The 17,189-nt window shown below is 43.3% G+C and overlaps 1 protein-coding gene across 2 annotated transcripts in view; it reads left to right on the top strand.

Moving 5' to 3' along the window:
* The first annotated feature begins 8,546 nt into the window (after window positions 1-8,546).
* ITGA4 (integrin subunit alpha 4) overlaps window positions 8,547-17,189 on the top strand; it is a 59,059-nt gene continuing 50,416 nt past the window's right edge. For both annotated transcript variants that reach the window (XM_075070076.1, XM_032783808.2), the window contains exons 1-2: window positions 8,547-9,194; window positions 9,762-9,883. In XM_075070076.1, coding sequence (XP_074926177.1) covers window positions 8,992-9,194; window positions 9,762-9,883 — 325 coding nt within the window. In that variant the 5' untranslated portion in view covers window positions 8,547-8,991. The remainder of the gene's footprint in view (window positions 9,195-9,761; window positions 9,884-17,189) is intronic.

Here is a 17,189-nt window from a genome sequence, read left to right as displayed (position 1 = left end):
CTATACTATGCACTGAACAATTACAACATATTTCTTCCCTGCCTTATGCAGCTGAATTCTGAGGGAGAAATCCTGAAGCCACACTAAAGTCAATGGTAAAACTATTTTTTCTCTCTCCCCCTCCATTGAGATAGAAACTGACCCCTTTCTTTGAACAACAATGGATTGAATCAAAGGAGAGGTACTAAATAGTTTATCCACATTACAAAAGAGGAGATCATTACCTCTGTCCACGTTTTCTTCTGCATATTATGCTGTCTGTTAACACTTCTCTCTCCAGTAAAATGTTTGTTTACTGCTTTAATTTTTGTGGAGCCTGCAGATCTCATCCAGCTAGGACAGATAACAGCAGAATTCGATTTCTCCTTGTGCAGCATCTACAGACTTGTTAACTAAGGTACAGTCAGTTATACTGTGCAAACCTGCCGAAGACAATGTGTTTGCTGAGGTGTCACTGGGGGCATAAAATGGTTTGCAGAACCTTTATTATAAGTAACATGTAAGAAGGAAAGAACCAGTTTGATTCCCACAGGAAAAACTACGGTTCCATAACTGACATTCAGAAAAAAATTAAACATTTAACTTGTAGACTGGGCACATTTATTTATTGAACAACAGTAAGTCATGTCATGACCAGGATGTCATTTTTAGAGTCACTTTTCAGAGCAGATCTGCATTGTCAGTCTTCCATGAGCAGCTCCCTTGCCTTCAACACACCAAGAAACAGGCACATGCCTTCAGGCAACATATAAAATCACAGCCATTTGATTTCACACTCTCTGTTAATAGCACCTACCAAACTTTTCAAACGCTAAAAGCTAGATGTGAAAGATGTGCAAGAAAACTAATCAAAGAGGTCTTCAAAGAGGTTCTGTGCAGGAGGTCATGGCAGATTTGGGTTCTATATAAATTATTTCTGATTTCAAAATGAGTGGTTGCTATTTCCATTTGACAAACTGAATATATGAGGGCCTTTCACACAGCTATCAGTGAGAAAAAAAAGCATTAAATAAAATTGAAAATGTGATTGTAAAGCAGAGTCATCAGAAGCAGATTTAATTCCTGAAACTACTTTAAGTTATGTTTAGCTAGATTTCAAGTTGACGTGTATCCCTTTAGCTCTACATTTCCACGTTTTATGTTTTTAAAATGTTTAACCTTTGAATTTTGTTTGTTTAATAAATATTGGAGGCTTTCATGTTCTGTCCGGGAACAAAACAGGCACAAATGCTACATGGAACTTAAAATTATCAACAGGAATACTGTGTACATGCTTTCTTCTTTCACAGCAGATGTTGAATCTTTTATTTATTACTGGTCTAGCTGAAAGTCATGCAAAGGTGTTTACTGTGAAAGGTGCAGATGGAGCAGAAAGAAATGCACTTCAGAACATGAGCCCTTTCGGGAAGAATCTCTGCCAAGATATGCTCTTTCATTTAAGGTGTATCTTTAATTCCCTGGAGACGCCAGGCCAATCCTGGAGGGTTGGCAACCCTAGGATTAACTGTAGCTGGGTGAGAGGCAGGAAGTCAGGGGACAGCATGGCCCTTTGAGGAAACAGAGACTGAGGGGCACAGAAAGCACTGTAAGAGTAGACTTGGAAATTGTGAGAAAGAAAACTGACCACTGTTGTTTGCTTCTACTGTATTCAAAGAAACAGGACTTGGTATACTTTCTTTGAAAATAAACAGGATTGCACCGAAGAGATACCCAACTCTTATCAACAGCTTTTCCCCCTAATAGAAACAACTCTGTGAGTCCCCAAATATTAGCTAACCCAGAGGTACCCAAACTGTGGAGTGTGCCCCTGAAAGGGTTGTGGAAGAATGTTCTGTGGGGTGTGGCAGGGTTCAGGCTAGCCTCCACTGGGGGCAGGAATGGAGCACCACCCAACCCCACTCTGACCCCAGCTCTGCTCCAGACCCAGCTGAGGCCCCAGTTTTGGCTCCTGGCCGTGCTCCAGGTTGCAGGTCCCAGGCCCAACTCTGACTGCGGCTCCTGGCCATAGCTCCAGCCGCGGCTCCTGCCTCTGACCCCGCTCCCGGGGTGTGTGTGTGTGTGCAATCAGATTACATTACAAGTAAGGGGTGGGCATGACATAAGAAGTTTGTGGACCACTGAGCTAACCCCTCAGGTCAAAGCAGTAGTATTTCCTCCTAACTTCTAAGCAAGAGCTTGAAATACCAATTTTGACCCACACTTATTTTGCTAATAGAGTTCTCAGGAAGCTCTAAGAACAATGAAGAAATCTTTCTGGCTCATGAATGTCAATGGAGCTATGATGATTTACAATAGCTGAGGATCTGTTTAAGTAGTTTTCCTATCTTTGGAACATTCACTATGAAGTACTGCATATGAGCCAACAGTGTTACCTTAAGATTAGCTGAGCAGTACTCTTGCTGCTATATAAGTAATTATTTATGGTATAAAATATTATTAATAGCAAAATAAGGGCCTGATCTTTCAAGGTGCTGAACAACTCCTGGAAGTGCTGAGTGTTTTCAGCTCCCGTTGGACTGAAGTCAATTGAAGGCACTCAGCACTTCACAAAAGGGGACACCAAGATGATGCACAAATACAGTACAACCCATTTTATGTCACTTTTCCATTACCTTCAGCGCCATTGATTGTTCTCCTTAGTGACAAGATTTTATGCTTTACACTTGGTAACCCATTTTCCTCACCCTCCTGACCACCGGAATAATGACACCCAGTAATGTCAGCCTCTCTCTGAACCCCAATGCTTTCATAGTATCTGTACAATAGCCCCATCCCTGCAGTATTTTCCTGCTTTTATGCAACTTAGCCATATAAATACAAGAGCTTTATTTCTCTGAATTCTATAAATACTACAGCTGATGCACAGAGGCCACGAGATTTACTGCAATTCCAGTCTCCTCATCAAAACTTCCATGGAACATGTCAACATACTTGTGTGCCCATGCAGTACTACAATCAACCTTTCCTGGACATGTTTCAAACCACCATGGCTAAACACTATAATGGTTGAAATAATTGCTGTTTTCAAATTATAAAACAACATTTCAAACATTTCTGCAAAATGAAACAACTGTTGTGGAAAACACTTGAGAACAAGGTAAACACAGAAAATAAGACCAACTGGCTCAGCTCATAGGTATCATGCACTTTTTTTTTCAGTATTGTTTTGTACGCAACAGATAACATAGAGGACTGCAAGCTTCTGTCCATTAATGCACTGATATCATGCAGTAGGTCTGTATGTAAAGTACTACTAGCAGCTCTGTGGCATCTCCCTTCTCCTCTTATAGCCCCTACCCAGTCAAGCCTCTATGAATTGGAGGGCTAAGACATATTGGGACAGAAGTGGGACAGGTCTGGGGAGCACTTATCCAATATGACATATTCCTCTCCCAAACCAGAATACTTGTAGCAGAAATTAATGCCGTATTGACTTTGGCTGTGTGCCGTCCTATCTCCACAGTATCTTACAAGCACTCAGGGAGGGAAAGGAATATACCTTTCAACCAGCCAAAGCCCAAATGTGGGAAACATTATTAATCCAGGAAACTTCAAATGCTATGCTATTCATTCCTTTAGAGTATATAAGTCTTTCTATAACCACTCTGATTATTCTGTATTTCTGATGGAAATAATTTTGAACAAGAGAAGTGAGGGGGACATCAAATTTGCCTAAAACTAGGATAATTTGGTACTAAACAGTGAATTTACCAAGCAGAGTTTTTTAGGTCCTCTTTCTCCTTTGTGTGTGGGGTTTTATCATGGGAGTGCAGGGAAAGGCCTACACGCACACACTCTGAACTCTAGTGATAGCCAGCGGAGTCAACTGGAATGAGGGAGATTACAAGCATTTATGGGTCTAATTATCTTATTGAAACACATATATAGCATGACATTTCGTAACAAGTTGTGGATACTGGAGTGGCCTGCTAAGTGTCACATCTCTTGCATGACACTCCCACATTTTACTTTAACATCATACTGTCCCACATAGCAGCTATGATTTCATGCACAGTTGTGGGGAGAACTTAGCAGCAAAGGGAATAGGGTTGGCTTTTTAAGCAGATGAGTTGGGAGGCAAGAGGAAAATAAGTAGCTGCTTTCCCTCACATTCAGTGTCTCCTACTTGATCTTTTGTTCCAAAAATCAGTGGAGAACAAAAAAGACAAAAGCAAAGGAATGGAAAGGGAGGAAAGGGAAAAGAAGGAATGGATCTAGGAGGGGAAAGGAGAGCAACATCTCAGTTTCCATCTGCTAGAAATTAATAAAAAAATTCTAAAAAGTCAGATCAAATATTTTCAAATTTGTCAGAGGTCCTTCTTCTCTGAAATGTTACCCACTTTTTAGCTGCCAGGTCAGTCAAGGAGCCATGACAAGCATTGTTGTTAATGTGGAGAGAACCCCATAGGTTCACTGAACTAGCTGTGGCTTGTTACAACTTCCTGGCTCATACAATCCTCACTAATTTAGATTTCCTGCAGGCCTAGAACAAAGATTTGTGTATATCCTGGAACCCTAGCAAATGGGGAGTGTCTCGCAAAACATTAAAAAATCTGCTATTGAGCTATGATTATTAAAGCTGATTCAGCACAAAGCTGTTTTTATTCACACCGGCATGGACCTTGCCAAAACTGACGGCTGCTGGAAATTTGGGTCCCCCTAAGTCACATCAGCTCACATGTTTTGGGATTGTTCCAGGTTACAATCCTTTTTGGCTAAAGTAGGCAGGAAAATTAATATGATAATGGATATCTCCTTAAAAATTACACCTGTTAAATATTTACAACAGCCCGTTCTCCTCACATCAGCTGCTGAGACCCAAGCTATGTAAAGAAGAACCAGAATCCAACCCAGGAGAGAGCTGCTACCCAGGGCTCCCTCAGAACCCATTCCAACCATTCCTGGCCCAATCACCTCCAAGTACCTATGCTCCCCACGACCCATCAGTGTCCCTTTCCCCTTCTACTCCTGACCACAGTCCAAGATCCCCCTGATGCTCTTGCTGGCTGAAACCTCTGATGCTGTTGTCCTCTCTGGTGCTTGTGACCTCTTTTTTTCTCTCCTGCTACTCCTTCTCCCAACATGCTGAGCTTTGGACCATGCATCTTAGGGTACGTCTACACTACCCGTCGTATTGGCAGGTGGTGACTGATCTATCGGGGATCGATTTATCGTGTCTAGTGTAGATGTGATAAATCGATCCCCGATCGTTCTGCCGTCAAGTCCGGAACTCCACCGTGGTGAGAGGCGGAAGTGGAGTCGACGGGGGAGTGGTGGCTGTCGATCCTGCACCGCGAGGACATGAAGCAAGTGATTCTAAGTCGATCTAAGATATGTTGACTTCAGTTATGTTATTCTCGTAGCTGAAGTTGTGTCTTAGATCGATCTCCCCCTCCCCCTGCAGTGTAGACCGGGCCTTATAGTCAGGCCTCAGAAGCTGTGCAACAAGTAGGGTTGGATTGCTTCTGGGGGAAAGGCCAAGTATTGGCAGGGGAAAACTTCTTCTTACTAGAGAAGGAGCAGTTCCTCTTATCTATGGAATTTCTTAAGTAAATAAAGAACCCAAGGTGTTGGTCCCAGAGCTTCTCCAAGGACCCGCTTATAAAAGGTAGGGCCCAGACCCCAACTCTCCTCCCACAGGACTTCTGTTAGGAGTCCCTTCTCCCACCTATCTTTTTTTGGATGGGAGGGTCTGTGCCCCTCTGGCCCCCACTTCTCCATATTGGTCTAAGCCTCTCTGCTCCAGGTATCTCTCCCCACTGCTGGCCAAGTCTGAACCCCTTCAGCCTCTTGCCCCCATTTCTCCCTGTCAAGGCTGATTCCCCACTCTGGAGCCCACAAGGATTCTAAAAATTAATACCGGCCACTCCAGGCTTGTATTAAACTCCCATGGTTACAGCTTTTCTCTGACCTAGGATTGGTAGATGCTGCCACCACCCGAGTGCAGAAACCCTTCGAGAACTCAGGCAGGCGCACTTGGGAATTCCTTCCTGTTGGATTCCCTCAAGCCCTTTCACACACAAACCCTCCGGGAAAGAGCTGAGAAAGAAAGAAAAAAAAAAGGGGGAGGGAAATCAGCTGTTGCCTCCAGCTAATTAAAAAAACGTGCACAAACCTCTTAAGACACAAAAATCCAATTCTGCTCTTTCAAAAATAAATTTTATTAACAAATGAAGGACATAAATCCACACCGTGTAGAGGCCAAGCATAGGAGTTTATTACACACAGTGCTGGCGGAGTGTCACCTTGTTTATTAGGCTCAGAGACACTGCCAATAAATTGATTACAATAGAATATATAGATTTTCCATGAGTGAGAGAAAGTGATGGGGTAGCAGTTCCACACCCCGGGATAGGATTTGCAGCAAGATAATATAGCACATTAGCTAACGGTTACAAGGTTACATAATGTCTCCGCCCATGGTCTCAAATTAACAAGTTAACATTTAATTAATACTTTGATAAAATGTTATTAGTATAAAATATATATATTGAATTCTGATTTGGGGTCCATAGGAATGGAGCAACTCCTTTGATTGTCCAACAGGTACATTCTTAGGGGTTAAAGCAAAGAAACAGTGAAAGTATATGGTAATAAAGATTGCCAACTTTATGTCTTAAGGCAGGCATGGGTCCCTGGGAAGGGAGGTGGGAGCATGCCATATCTTATACTGACATGTGCCAACTTTTCATAAACTTAAGGTTGGATCTGTGGGAAGAACGTTCCCTATAGAAGAGACTGACACAATAGGAACAAGGATCCTGTGTTCAATTTGCAACTCTGAATAAGACACAATTATTTAGTTCTTAGCTCCAACACCTGGCAATTTTCTGATCAGGCCTATTTTAGCAAAAACAAGATTATCTGTTTACTCAAGCTTTCTCTTAGCTAATTACTGTTTGCTAGGCCTCTGGTCTCTAGACCAAACTCTGTACTTTGGGTCTGAGAAAGAGCTGGCACAATCCATATACCAGGCTGTTATATAAAATGCACATGGATTTTAACCCTTCAACCAAAAAAAAGAAAAGAAAAGAAAATACATCTGGGAAATCAAATTATTGCTAGATTTAAAAAACAAACAAACAACCTACAAGGATTAAGCATCAAGAACAGTTTTCTTGAGGTCCAGTTTAAAGGTTGCACGTAAAACAAAAACACCTGGGGTTAGCACAGAGAAATCCACAAACCATAAAGAAATAAAAGAAATAAATCTAATCACGTCTTCCTAGACATTTCCTGACCTATTTACATACCTGGGGTTTTAAATTGGTAGTTTTTAGGTACGATACTGATGATTTTTCATACCTGGCCCAAACTTCTTATAGCATAGCCCTGCCCTGCCTGCCGCCTCTCCCCAGGAGAACAACAGAGAGGCAAAAGGGGAGTCTTGTTCCAATTTTTAAAAGTTCCAGCCTTCCCATTGGCTCTTTTGGCCAAATGCCCACTCACTTCCTTTTACCTATGCATAGTAGTGACACTTTTTAACCCTTTACAGGTAGAGCAATTCGAGAACAGCTACTAAGAGGGATTTTATAGCTACTGGGTGGGTATCCATAAAAGGGAGCTACCCCCACTCCTATTTATCACACTCCCCAAAACCTGTTGCTCACTCTGAGTCCCTCTGGTCCCTGGGCCCTTTTCACTGTTTGAGGTCCTGAGCCCCTCCCTTACCTTTCCTCCCTGCCCAGGTCCATTGCTTCCATGCAGGGAGGAATTAGCAGGTGGGGCCCCCTCTTCTGTCTGTAACTCTCCTCCATCTTCCATGGCTGCTGCTGGCCCCAGGGGCAGAAGTGTCCTTGGCAGTGCCCATCTGACAGGGGCAACTGGCATTTTGCAGGGCGGAGTAATAATTTCTGTTGGGGCAGGAGGAAGGTTAAAAACTCTTTGGGGAGCAGCCCTTGTACTCCCCCTACTGAAATATTTCTTGCCCCTCCCCATCTCCTCATTGCTCCCCAGTCTCCCTAGTGTCCTGCTGGTTACCTTCCTGCCCAGGAGCAAGGCAGTTGTGTGCAGCTCTGAGGTGATATCTGTCACAAGTGACAAAGCTCAGCATCTCCCCAGCAATGGGAACACGTGCAGGGTGGCCTAGCCTGGGAGCAGGTGCAGGGTGGTAGTGGGGGGTAGGGGCGTGGGAGCACGTGAGGGGGCTCTGACCTGGGAGCACGTCCAGGGTGATAGTGGGGGATGGCAGTGGGGGGTGCCTGGGAGCATGTGCAGGTTGGCAGTGGGGGGCTGGGGCGTGGGAGCACGTGTGGGGTGTGTGTGCCTGGGAGCACGTGCAGGGTGGCTCTGACTTGGGAGCAGGTGCAGGGTGGTAATGGGGAGCTGGGGCGTGGGAGTACGTGGGGGGGGGCTCTGACTTGGGAGCAGGTGCAGGGTGGTAGTGGGGGGCTGGAGCGTGGGAGCACGTGTGAGGTGTGTGTGTGTACCTGGGAGCACCAGGGTGGCTCTGACCCGGGAGCAGGTGTAGGATAGCGCAAGGGTTTGACATGGGGTCAGTGAGTAAAGCTGCCTGCGCTCCCCGGCCCGGGACAATGCTGCTTCCCCAGGGCAAGAGGGGAGCATCCCTCTGCGGCCAGCAGCAGCGGGCCCGGGGCTGGGCTCCTCCCTGCCTGGGGGGCTCCCATTGGTCAGAAGCAGCGCCCGGAGCCTGCCCCCAGCTTGGCCGTTGTGCTGTACACGCTGTCCGAGGGGGAAGCGGAATGAGAGGCTTTCGCCCGCCCATCGCCCAGGATTTACAGGCGGCCCCTTGCTCAGCCCCTCACTACACCGCCGCTCCTGGGCTGCGCAGCGGGCGAGCTGCAGCCCCGGACCCCCTGCCCCCAGCTGCCCGGGCCGCCCGCCCGCCCGCTGGCGCCGCAGAGAGAGGGCGGGGAGGGAAACAGCGCGGGAGCTACAAGCGAGCTGGCTCGGCCCCCAAGCGCAGGGGCTGCTCCCCGGCCTGAGCCCGGCGCGCTGCGGGTGTAAGCTGGCCGCGCTCTGCGAGGAGCCATGCGGAGCCGGGAGAGGCTGCCAGGGGGGCTCGCCTCAGGAGGGGCTCCCGTGTGGGCTGCGCTGCTCCTGCTCCTGGGCCGCTGCATGAGGGCTGCCCACGCCTACAACCTAGACACACAGCGCCCCGTGGTCTTCAAGGGGCTCAATGGGACGTTATTTGGCTATTCGGTTGTGCTGCACAGTCATGGCCCTAGTAGATGGTAAGTGTCGCTCGTCAGGCGACTTCTCAGCTCTCTGTAACTCTGGCTGCTGCCTGGAAAACCGTTGGGAACTTTCCTAACAGCAGTGACCCAACTAGCCCCGCTCTGCTCCTCGCTGGTTTTGCTGGTCTGAGCGGGCAGTGACCGCCGCCCCGCTGCTCCCGTTCTAACCTAAGGCACCCCGAGGAAAGGCTTTGCTTTGTGGGTCACTCGGTGAGATCTTCCCAAGAACTGCTTCTTCCAGGGACAGCTGCAAATCTGAACCTCATTCAAATTGTCCCAGCTCGCGCAATCCTGCGTCCGATTAAAGTTACAGTAACTTTTTGGCTACTCTATTACATGGGTTATCCACTTACAGCATTCCCGCTGCAAAGAAACCGAGGAAGTTGGGAAGCAGTTTCTTTTCGTTTGCCATTACACAGTTGCTTATTGCAGACGTTTGCACCCTGGGTGCAGAAGAGCATGAAACTCGACTCTAATTATCCTGGGTACTGGGAGCGGGGGGCTGCCTTTTAGTGTCTGCATTTCTGTTGTCGGGGTTTAATTTTTTTTTCTCCTCACTTTTAGGTTGGTTGTGGGAGCCCCTAAAGCCAACTGGTTGGCAAATAGCTCTGTGGTCAATCCAGGTGCAATTTTCAGATGCAGGATCGGGAGCAACCCCAGTGGGACTTGTGAACAGCTCCAGATGGGTGAGTTGAATGGTGTTCGCACCTGAAGATGATGTTACCACTTCAGCGAAGAACTCCAAGTTTGCTTGCCGCTTATAGTTGAATACAGAAGCTAGCCAGCCACTACAACTCTCTTATTTAGAAGAATCAAAGTGCACACTTATGTTCCCTTGATTCCTCAACAGTTATAACTGACAAAACAAACAACTAATAGCATTTTCCCAGAAGCATGGAGAAATATTGGATTGTCTCAATAAATGCTCCTCCTTCCACTATTTTGCAAATACTTTCAAACCATCTTAGTGGCTATTTATCACTGAAAAACCTGTACAACATAGGCCAGTTTCGATCTGACTAAACAAACCTCCTTCAACTTATACTACTGCTTGCAATAATACAAGAACCTAGAGATGTCCTCTATGTGCTTATTTCACATTTTTGTCTCATTTTGATATTTCTATTCAATAATATAAAAGATCAATGCTTTTATAAATGTAGATTCAATTATTTAAAATATAAATCCTAAAAAAATCTAGATTTTTAAAAACACTGTCTTTTTCTTACCAATAGAAAGGAATACAATAAAATTAATTTAAAAAATGATTTAACCCTGAATTGAAATGACAGTTCTTATCTTCATATTTATTTTTCTTTCCATATTTTGCTTTCAGCATCTATGATTCAAAAGGCTTGTGAGAATTTAAATTAAACTTCTGTTATTTCCCGCCCTGAGAAAGTAGTTCAATCTTCTGGACTGAGGGCAACTGGAATTAAAGTCAGTGGGGAAAAGAAAAAAAGTTTCTAAATTATGCTCTGGAGTTTCTCTCTAAAACATTTCAGTTCCCAACCCATGATGAAGTAACTGGAATGTTTTTTTCAGATGGATTGCTAATGGCATACAGGCAACTATATGTATCCTGCTCCAAGTATATGATTTTTGTACAAAATGCAGCAGTCCATCTGTTAAAGGAAACAGGTTGCTGTGAACACATCACCTCTGTCTTCTGCCCTTGTCCTCCTTAACAACAGAGTCCGGTTCCATGTCTGTATCCTGTAATCAGAGCCATTCATGAGATTGCCCTGAGCTACCTGAAATATTGTCTCTCCCACGTCCATTGTGATCCACTGAAACCATGAAACTCAGCCAATAGGGGAGGTTTGGGAGCGTAGGAAACAGCTTTCAAAGGAGCTGGACTATAGAACTTACTCTCATAAGACATTCGCTACTGTCAAAAAATAAATGCTCTTTGCTTTAACTTAGCCTTCCCTTCATTATTCCTACACATAAGTCAATATCCCCACATGTAGATTGGGGTTACAGAACCTGAGTAACCTCAGGAAGTAAGAGGCTTAGTTTTGGGAGTGGTTATTACATTTCTCTTTTTGTATCAGTACTCTTTTTATTTATGTGTCAATCTTGATTTGACTTTGTGATCCTATGCAGTAGAGTGAAGTGACACATGGAGCCACATAAGGTAGACAAAAAATATGTAAAGGATTTCTATGATCTAGTGGTAGTAACAGCAAAATTAAATCCCTGCTCCAGGTGCTCTTTCTAAATAAAGTGAGCAGGCCCCTATATTATGCCACATTGATAGTTAGCTAGGAACGCCCACTACTACCTATGTGGCTGCCCTAATGCAATCCTATAATTCACTGAAAGAATGGAAAATGCTCAGAGCCACTGGCAAAGTGGCCTAAGTGGATATTACCGTCTACATGCTGTTTAATGTTTGTTGCCTGTGCAGGATTTCTTGATTTTGCTTTTACTAGTTTTGTCAATGAAGAAGAAGCAAGGAAGAATGATTTTCTTGACAGTTAACAGGTTTCTGAATTGAATCGGGGGTGTAGCTAAGCAATTACAGGTTTAAAACTTGCCAAAGGCTATAAATTGATTTGGGGGACTTCTGCCAGCAGATGTAGAGGCTGCAGGAGGTACACGCTGATGTTTTCTGGCTTGTACTGCACTTCATTGAATGCTTATGTCACAATATAAACAGGACTCTCCACATGCCACTTTGCTATTGATGACAATGGTAAATATAAACGTTTATAGGCATGTCTATGCTAAAAACCACTTCAGTCATTAATGTGGTGGTTCATGTCCACACTATCCTCCTACAGTCAGTGGTGGCTGGTGCACATCTTCAGCAGGAGCTCTTCCTCTGACTTAAGGGGGCAGTGTGGGCAGCTGAAAGCCCAGTCTCTCTGCTCCGCGTGCAGCTCCTGACTGAAGACTGGTTGGATTGCTCCCCATCTGTTCCCTGCAGGAGCTGCTCTTGGCTGTATGTTCGAGTGGGGAGCCAGGAGCCTCGATGAAGTACGGGAAGCCATACTCAATGAAGTATGGCTCCAAGCATGGAGCCAGCTGGGGGCAGAGAGCTAGGACTTTGGAGGGAGGACTTTCTTGTCAATTTGGAGCCATGACAGCCAACAGCCCATGTAAGTAACACAGTGTCTACATGGACACTGCATCGCCCTAACTACACCGATATAAGCCTATGCCTGTCATGGAGGTAGCGATATTATGTAGGTGTAGTAGGGTACTTACATCGGCAGGAGAAAGGCTTAACTATGCACTGACATAGTTAAGTCGACATAAGCTGCTTTATGTCAGTTTCACTGTCTAGTTTAGACCAGGGCTAACTTAGCACTCATAATGTGCTGTTAGTTTTGTTTTTTTTTTCAAACTGGACTATTTCCCCATAACACTAAACTGGTTCTAAAACAATCCCTCATGTTAAAAAAATCCAAGCTATATAAAAAAGAACAGTTCTGCCATAAAATAAATAAGTTAAAAAAAGCCATGTTGGAGGGGAATGGGGGAAGGAATGAAGTTAAATAAGACATAGCTTGGGCTAGCCTGATTACCCTCCTCAGTTCAATCTTTCCTTTTATATACCTATGACCTTTAGGCAGGGAGACAAAGGACAATTAAGTCTAACTTATTTAGGTATCTCTTTTTTAGCATGGACATTTTTGTAGATACAGTACAGTATCTTTCTATGACTGAACTTGTTTTCCCTAGTTAGTATTTTTCATAGGACATGTTCTGGTTCTGACCTTTTAGCATTGGTGGTGGTTTGCTTTGAAAATTAGTTATTTCAATAGTACGAGGAATGGCCATTTTAATGAGCGTAACCTCAGTAAGATCTGAAGTCTCTACTTATGCAATGCAAGAAACACTTTTTCAGAGAACCCACATCTTCTAATTATGAGCCACAGATACTGCAGATGCGCTAAAATAGTTATAAGGATTCTTGCTGCTGTTCTATGTCTACAACAAAGGTATTGAGTATTACAAGCTTTTGGGATAGATCTTTGGCCCTATTAAGAGCTCTCATCAACAATCTGATGTGGCAAAGCAGCTTTACGAGTGGTTTAACCAGCTAGCTGCTGATTCTCCCTCTATTAGGAAATTTTTGGTTGGCCAGAGCTACAAGATTCCAAAGGCTTCTGGTGTAGGAAAGTTATCCAGAGCAGTCTTGTGCTTCAGTGATCTCAGCTGCCAGATCTGCCCCTTGGGCTCACGGGCAGCCAGGCATAATTTAGAAAAGCCTGCTCTAAATTATGCTGGATTGATTTCCAACTGGCCCCATGATGCATGGGCCACGAAGCTACTTTCAGGGCACCTTTGCCTTCCCAACCCCTCAGCTGCACTCAGCATATTTCACCCATAGCTGAGCATCTAGTCTATTGAATACAAAGGGCAGTGGAGTTCAGTGAATCTCTTCTCCAGTTTATGTTAAATTATGAATGCAGCATTTCATGAAATTCAGACTTAATTTACTGTGTTTTTGGTTTGTCAAAAAAATCAAGTATTCTACTCTATAAAGTTATACACAAACCAGGCTTTTATAACAGTGATTGCACATGAGAGGTTTTTTAGTGCTTAGATGAGTGCAAAAATACAAAGAATAAAGATTCAGGATATATTATTTTAGAGTGATGTCCCAGAAGACCTATCAGGGCCTTAATTCTGTGACATGCTGCATGCTTTTAACTTTCATTGAGTCCAGCTCCCTCCCCCACCAAGTTAAGATGATTGTATATTATTGTAGAGGGATTCAAAATATAATATTCATCGTTTTTAGTCAATTATATCTTGTATGTTCAATTTCTCACAAAGTAAAGACTGAGTATGATCAATATACCAATAACACTGAGAGGAATCAAGTTATTGTTCACAAAAGTAGTAAGTCATTCATGCTGTTTTGCATTAAACAAAAGAAAAGCTATATTCCAGTTATAAGCTTACACAGAAGTCTAGCAGCTTCTTGAGGTAGAGACCACAGCTGCCACCCACAATTTCTCCTTTTAAACCCTTACCATAATCAGGCTAGATACAAGTTGCACTGTAGCTCCCCCAGGTGAAGGCTTACAGTTGAAAACAAGGGAACATTTCAACAACTTTCTGCAAATATTTCCTTGGAGGGAATAAAGAATTTGTATCACCTGCATTCACACCCCTCTTCTGTCCTCATTCCCTTAATATTTTAATTAATGAGGTTACCTGGGGGCAGCAAGGGAGAGGGAAGTATTCACAGAAATATTAAAGGACATTTGTGGAAAGCAAACTTCAAACTCAAATGCAAGTATTTGCACCAACAGCCTGATTCTAAGACTTACACTCATCCAGTTGGGAGAATGGAAACAATCCCAATGTGGCTTATCTCCAGTCAACATTATCCATGCCAGCTCACTTTACAGCTGTTGAACAGATGAAGTGAATTGCTACTGCACAATTTTAAGACTGAGAATTATTTACTGTGAATAATAACAAATCACTGAATAATTTGAAATAAGTATATAAAACAATTCAAAGAGGCTCAGTTATTTGAGTGACTTGTTTACTCCTAATTATAGTACACAACTGTACATCTTTTGCTTTCATGTGCGTTGATATTTTGGGGTGTCCTGCTTTGATACGCAGCATATGTTGCTGACTGGATGTATTGGAATAGATTTATCAATCCAAGGCGTGATGATTTGTAGGGGCTGCCAAAGGCAGGGGTCTGTATGACTTATATTTGACTATGCTGTTTCTGTGGAGTGTCATGTAGTGGGGATGACAGGGAGATATTTCTTTCATCTCTGCAATTTACACAGGCTGCACTTTTATTTATTTCACAGTGACTTTACAAGAGCAAGGCATGCCCCTTTCCCCTGAGGCAATTAAGTTGCCATTTCCTCTCTGGTGTTTTCAGCAGTGCTGTTCTCTGTTGTCTATAAACTGATGCAGAGTGTGCTGACTGTCTTCTCACTGGATTAAACGTGAATAATATTATGCCCACGCTCATCATTATATCCGTGGTATTAAGTCCACGCTCCCTTAACCCATCTTTATGCCCACAAGAGCTTCATACTATTCCTTCCTTAAAACAATGCTAGAAACCCTACTATTAAATAAAGGGGAACAACAATGAATCTTGAGAAGGAGTGGAGAGCAGGAGAAGAGTAGAAAACGAGAGAAGCTTCAGAGGAAACAGGAGATGGTGGAAGAGCAGAGGGCCGAAGTTTAGAGTCAAGGAGAAGGGAAAATAACCAAGTGGGTAAGGGAGAATACAGTGGATGGGAGAAGAGGAAAGGGCTCTTTCTCACTGCTTCTGAAGTTCTTAGGGACACCTAAAACTGGGTGACAGAAAGGAGCACTGAGACTGGAGAAGATATATGTGAAACCTCCCCATCTCAGACCACATGACAATCTAGTCTTATTTTCTGTTCAGGAAAAACCCTTCAAAAGGTCTTGGAAGATGAGATAATCTGAGAGGCTAGCTTTCCCCACTTCTTTCATTTCTAATAAAAATATACATTGATTCTTCTGAGACAATTCTTGTTCCCCCTATATTACATAAAGAGGTTATACATGGAATAAGAGGAGGCAATACATCAAGTCAATATAGGGGGATTTTCTTTTCAAGAAATTTAGCAGACACGTAGAACTCAGTATGCATTTGTTCAAATTTAATAGCCCTTACACCAATATGTTACAAATAAATGTCAGCTCTGATGCAAGCCTATTTGCCCCTCCATTAATGTCAATATACAGTATGTTTCTTTGTGTTCACTGATCTGTATAGGAGCCCTCTGCTGGCTAATTTATATGTGACAGAAAGATTCTGTGTTGTGTTGGTGAATAAAGGATTTAGTTTGCCTTGGCACAGGTGAGCACGAGTCTTGTTGGAGTTTTTTATTCCAACTATCATACAAAATTCAGATAGAAAAATAGATATCTTAGTAGTTTTGGTAAATTGAGCAGCAAAATGCTATCTGAAGATATTGGACTGAAACACTGAGTACTGTATTCTGTCATGTGCTCTTGCAAGTAAATACATAAGAGAGACTTCTATAAAAATCAAGTATCAGAGGGGTAGCCGTATTAGTCTGGATCTGTAAAAGCAGCAGAGAGTCCTGTGGCACCTTATAGACTAACAGACGTTTTGGAGCATGAGCTTTCGTGGGCTCATGCTCCAAAACGTCTGTTAGTCTATAAGGTGCCACAGGACTCTCTGCTGCTTCTATAAAAATGTGTTTCCAAATGTAATTGAGCCTTTCAAGCAGAATATATATATTTTTAAACCGTAGTCCTCTCTACATAAAAGTATTCTTTCCACACACACCAACTTGTTGGGAGGAAGCAAGAACTTGCCAAATATTTTTTTGCAGAATTTCTCAAAGTCCTTCCATGTGTAAAAAGTGCTTTCTGACATTTAAAGAGAAGCAAACTAGCAACCACCTTTAAATAATTGCTTTCATTCTGTATAAAGAGTACTCAGAACACAGAAGTTTGTTCCATAATGGTTTCACCTCCAAAATAAAGATTGTAGTTATAGACATCGTATTTTATCGGAATAGCAATACCTAGTAGAGCTGATTTCTAAGCACTGCATCAATAGGCTCTTTTGAGGTTTCAGATTAGGGGACTGGGCAAAGTCCGCTGTAAGAGTGGGTTTGGATCTGGGAGTCTGAACCCAAACCTGAGGTTTGGGTTCACTGCTAGACATGAAAAATTCTCCCATTTTGGATTTACTGAATACCTAATATTAGGTCTTAAATTTCCTTGTTTACCAGTGATGAATCTTTATAAGAAGATAGCATACTTTTTGTGATAAATTAGCTCAGTGAATAACAATGCCACTTTATTAGTACTTTCCTTGAGATCACACCATAGGAGTGAAGTCCTCGGCAATAAAACAAGCAATGAATTTTTTTAACAGGAGTGCTACTCATGTTGGATTTGTGCTCAGCTTCTAATTTTCTCAGTTTCAGCAATGATGATCACACAATCAGAACTCAATGACTAATAGGTCCTGTTCACACCTAATAT

The sequence above is a fragment of the Chelonoidis abingdonii genome, chromosome 10 (assembly GCF_003597395.2).
Source record: "Chelonoidis abingdonii isolate Lonesome George chromosome 10, CheloAbing_2.0, whole genome shotgun sequence".
NCBI classification, from domain to species: Eukaryota; Metazoa; Chordata; order Testudines; family Testudinidae; genus Chelonoidis; species Chelonoidis abingdonii.
This window is presented reverse-complemented; position numbering and strand designations above follow the sequence as displayed.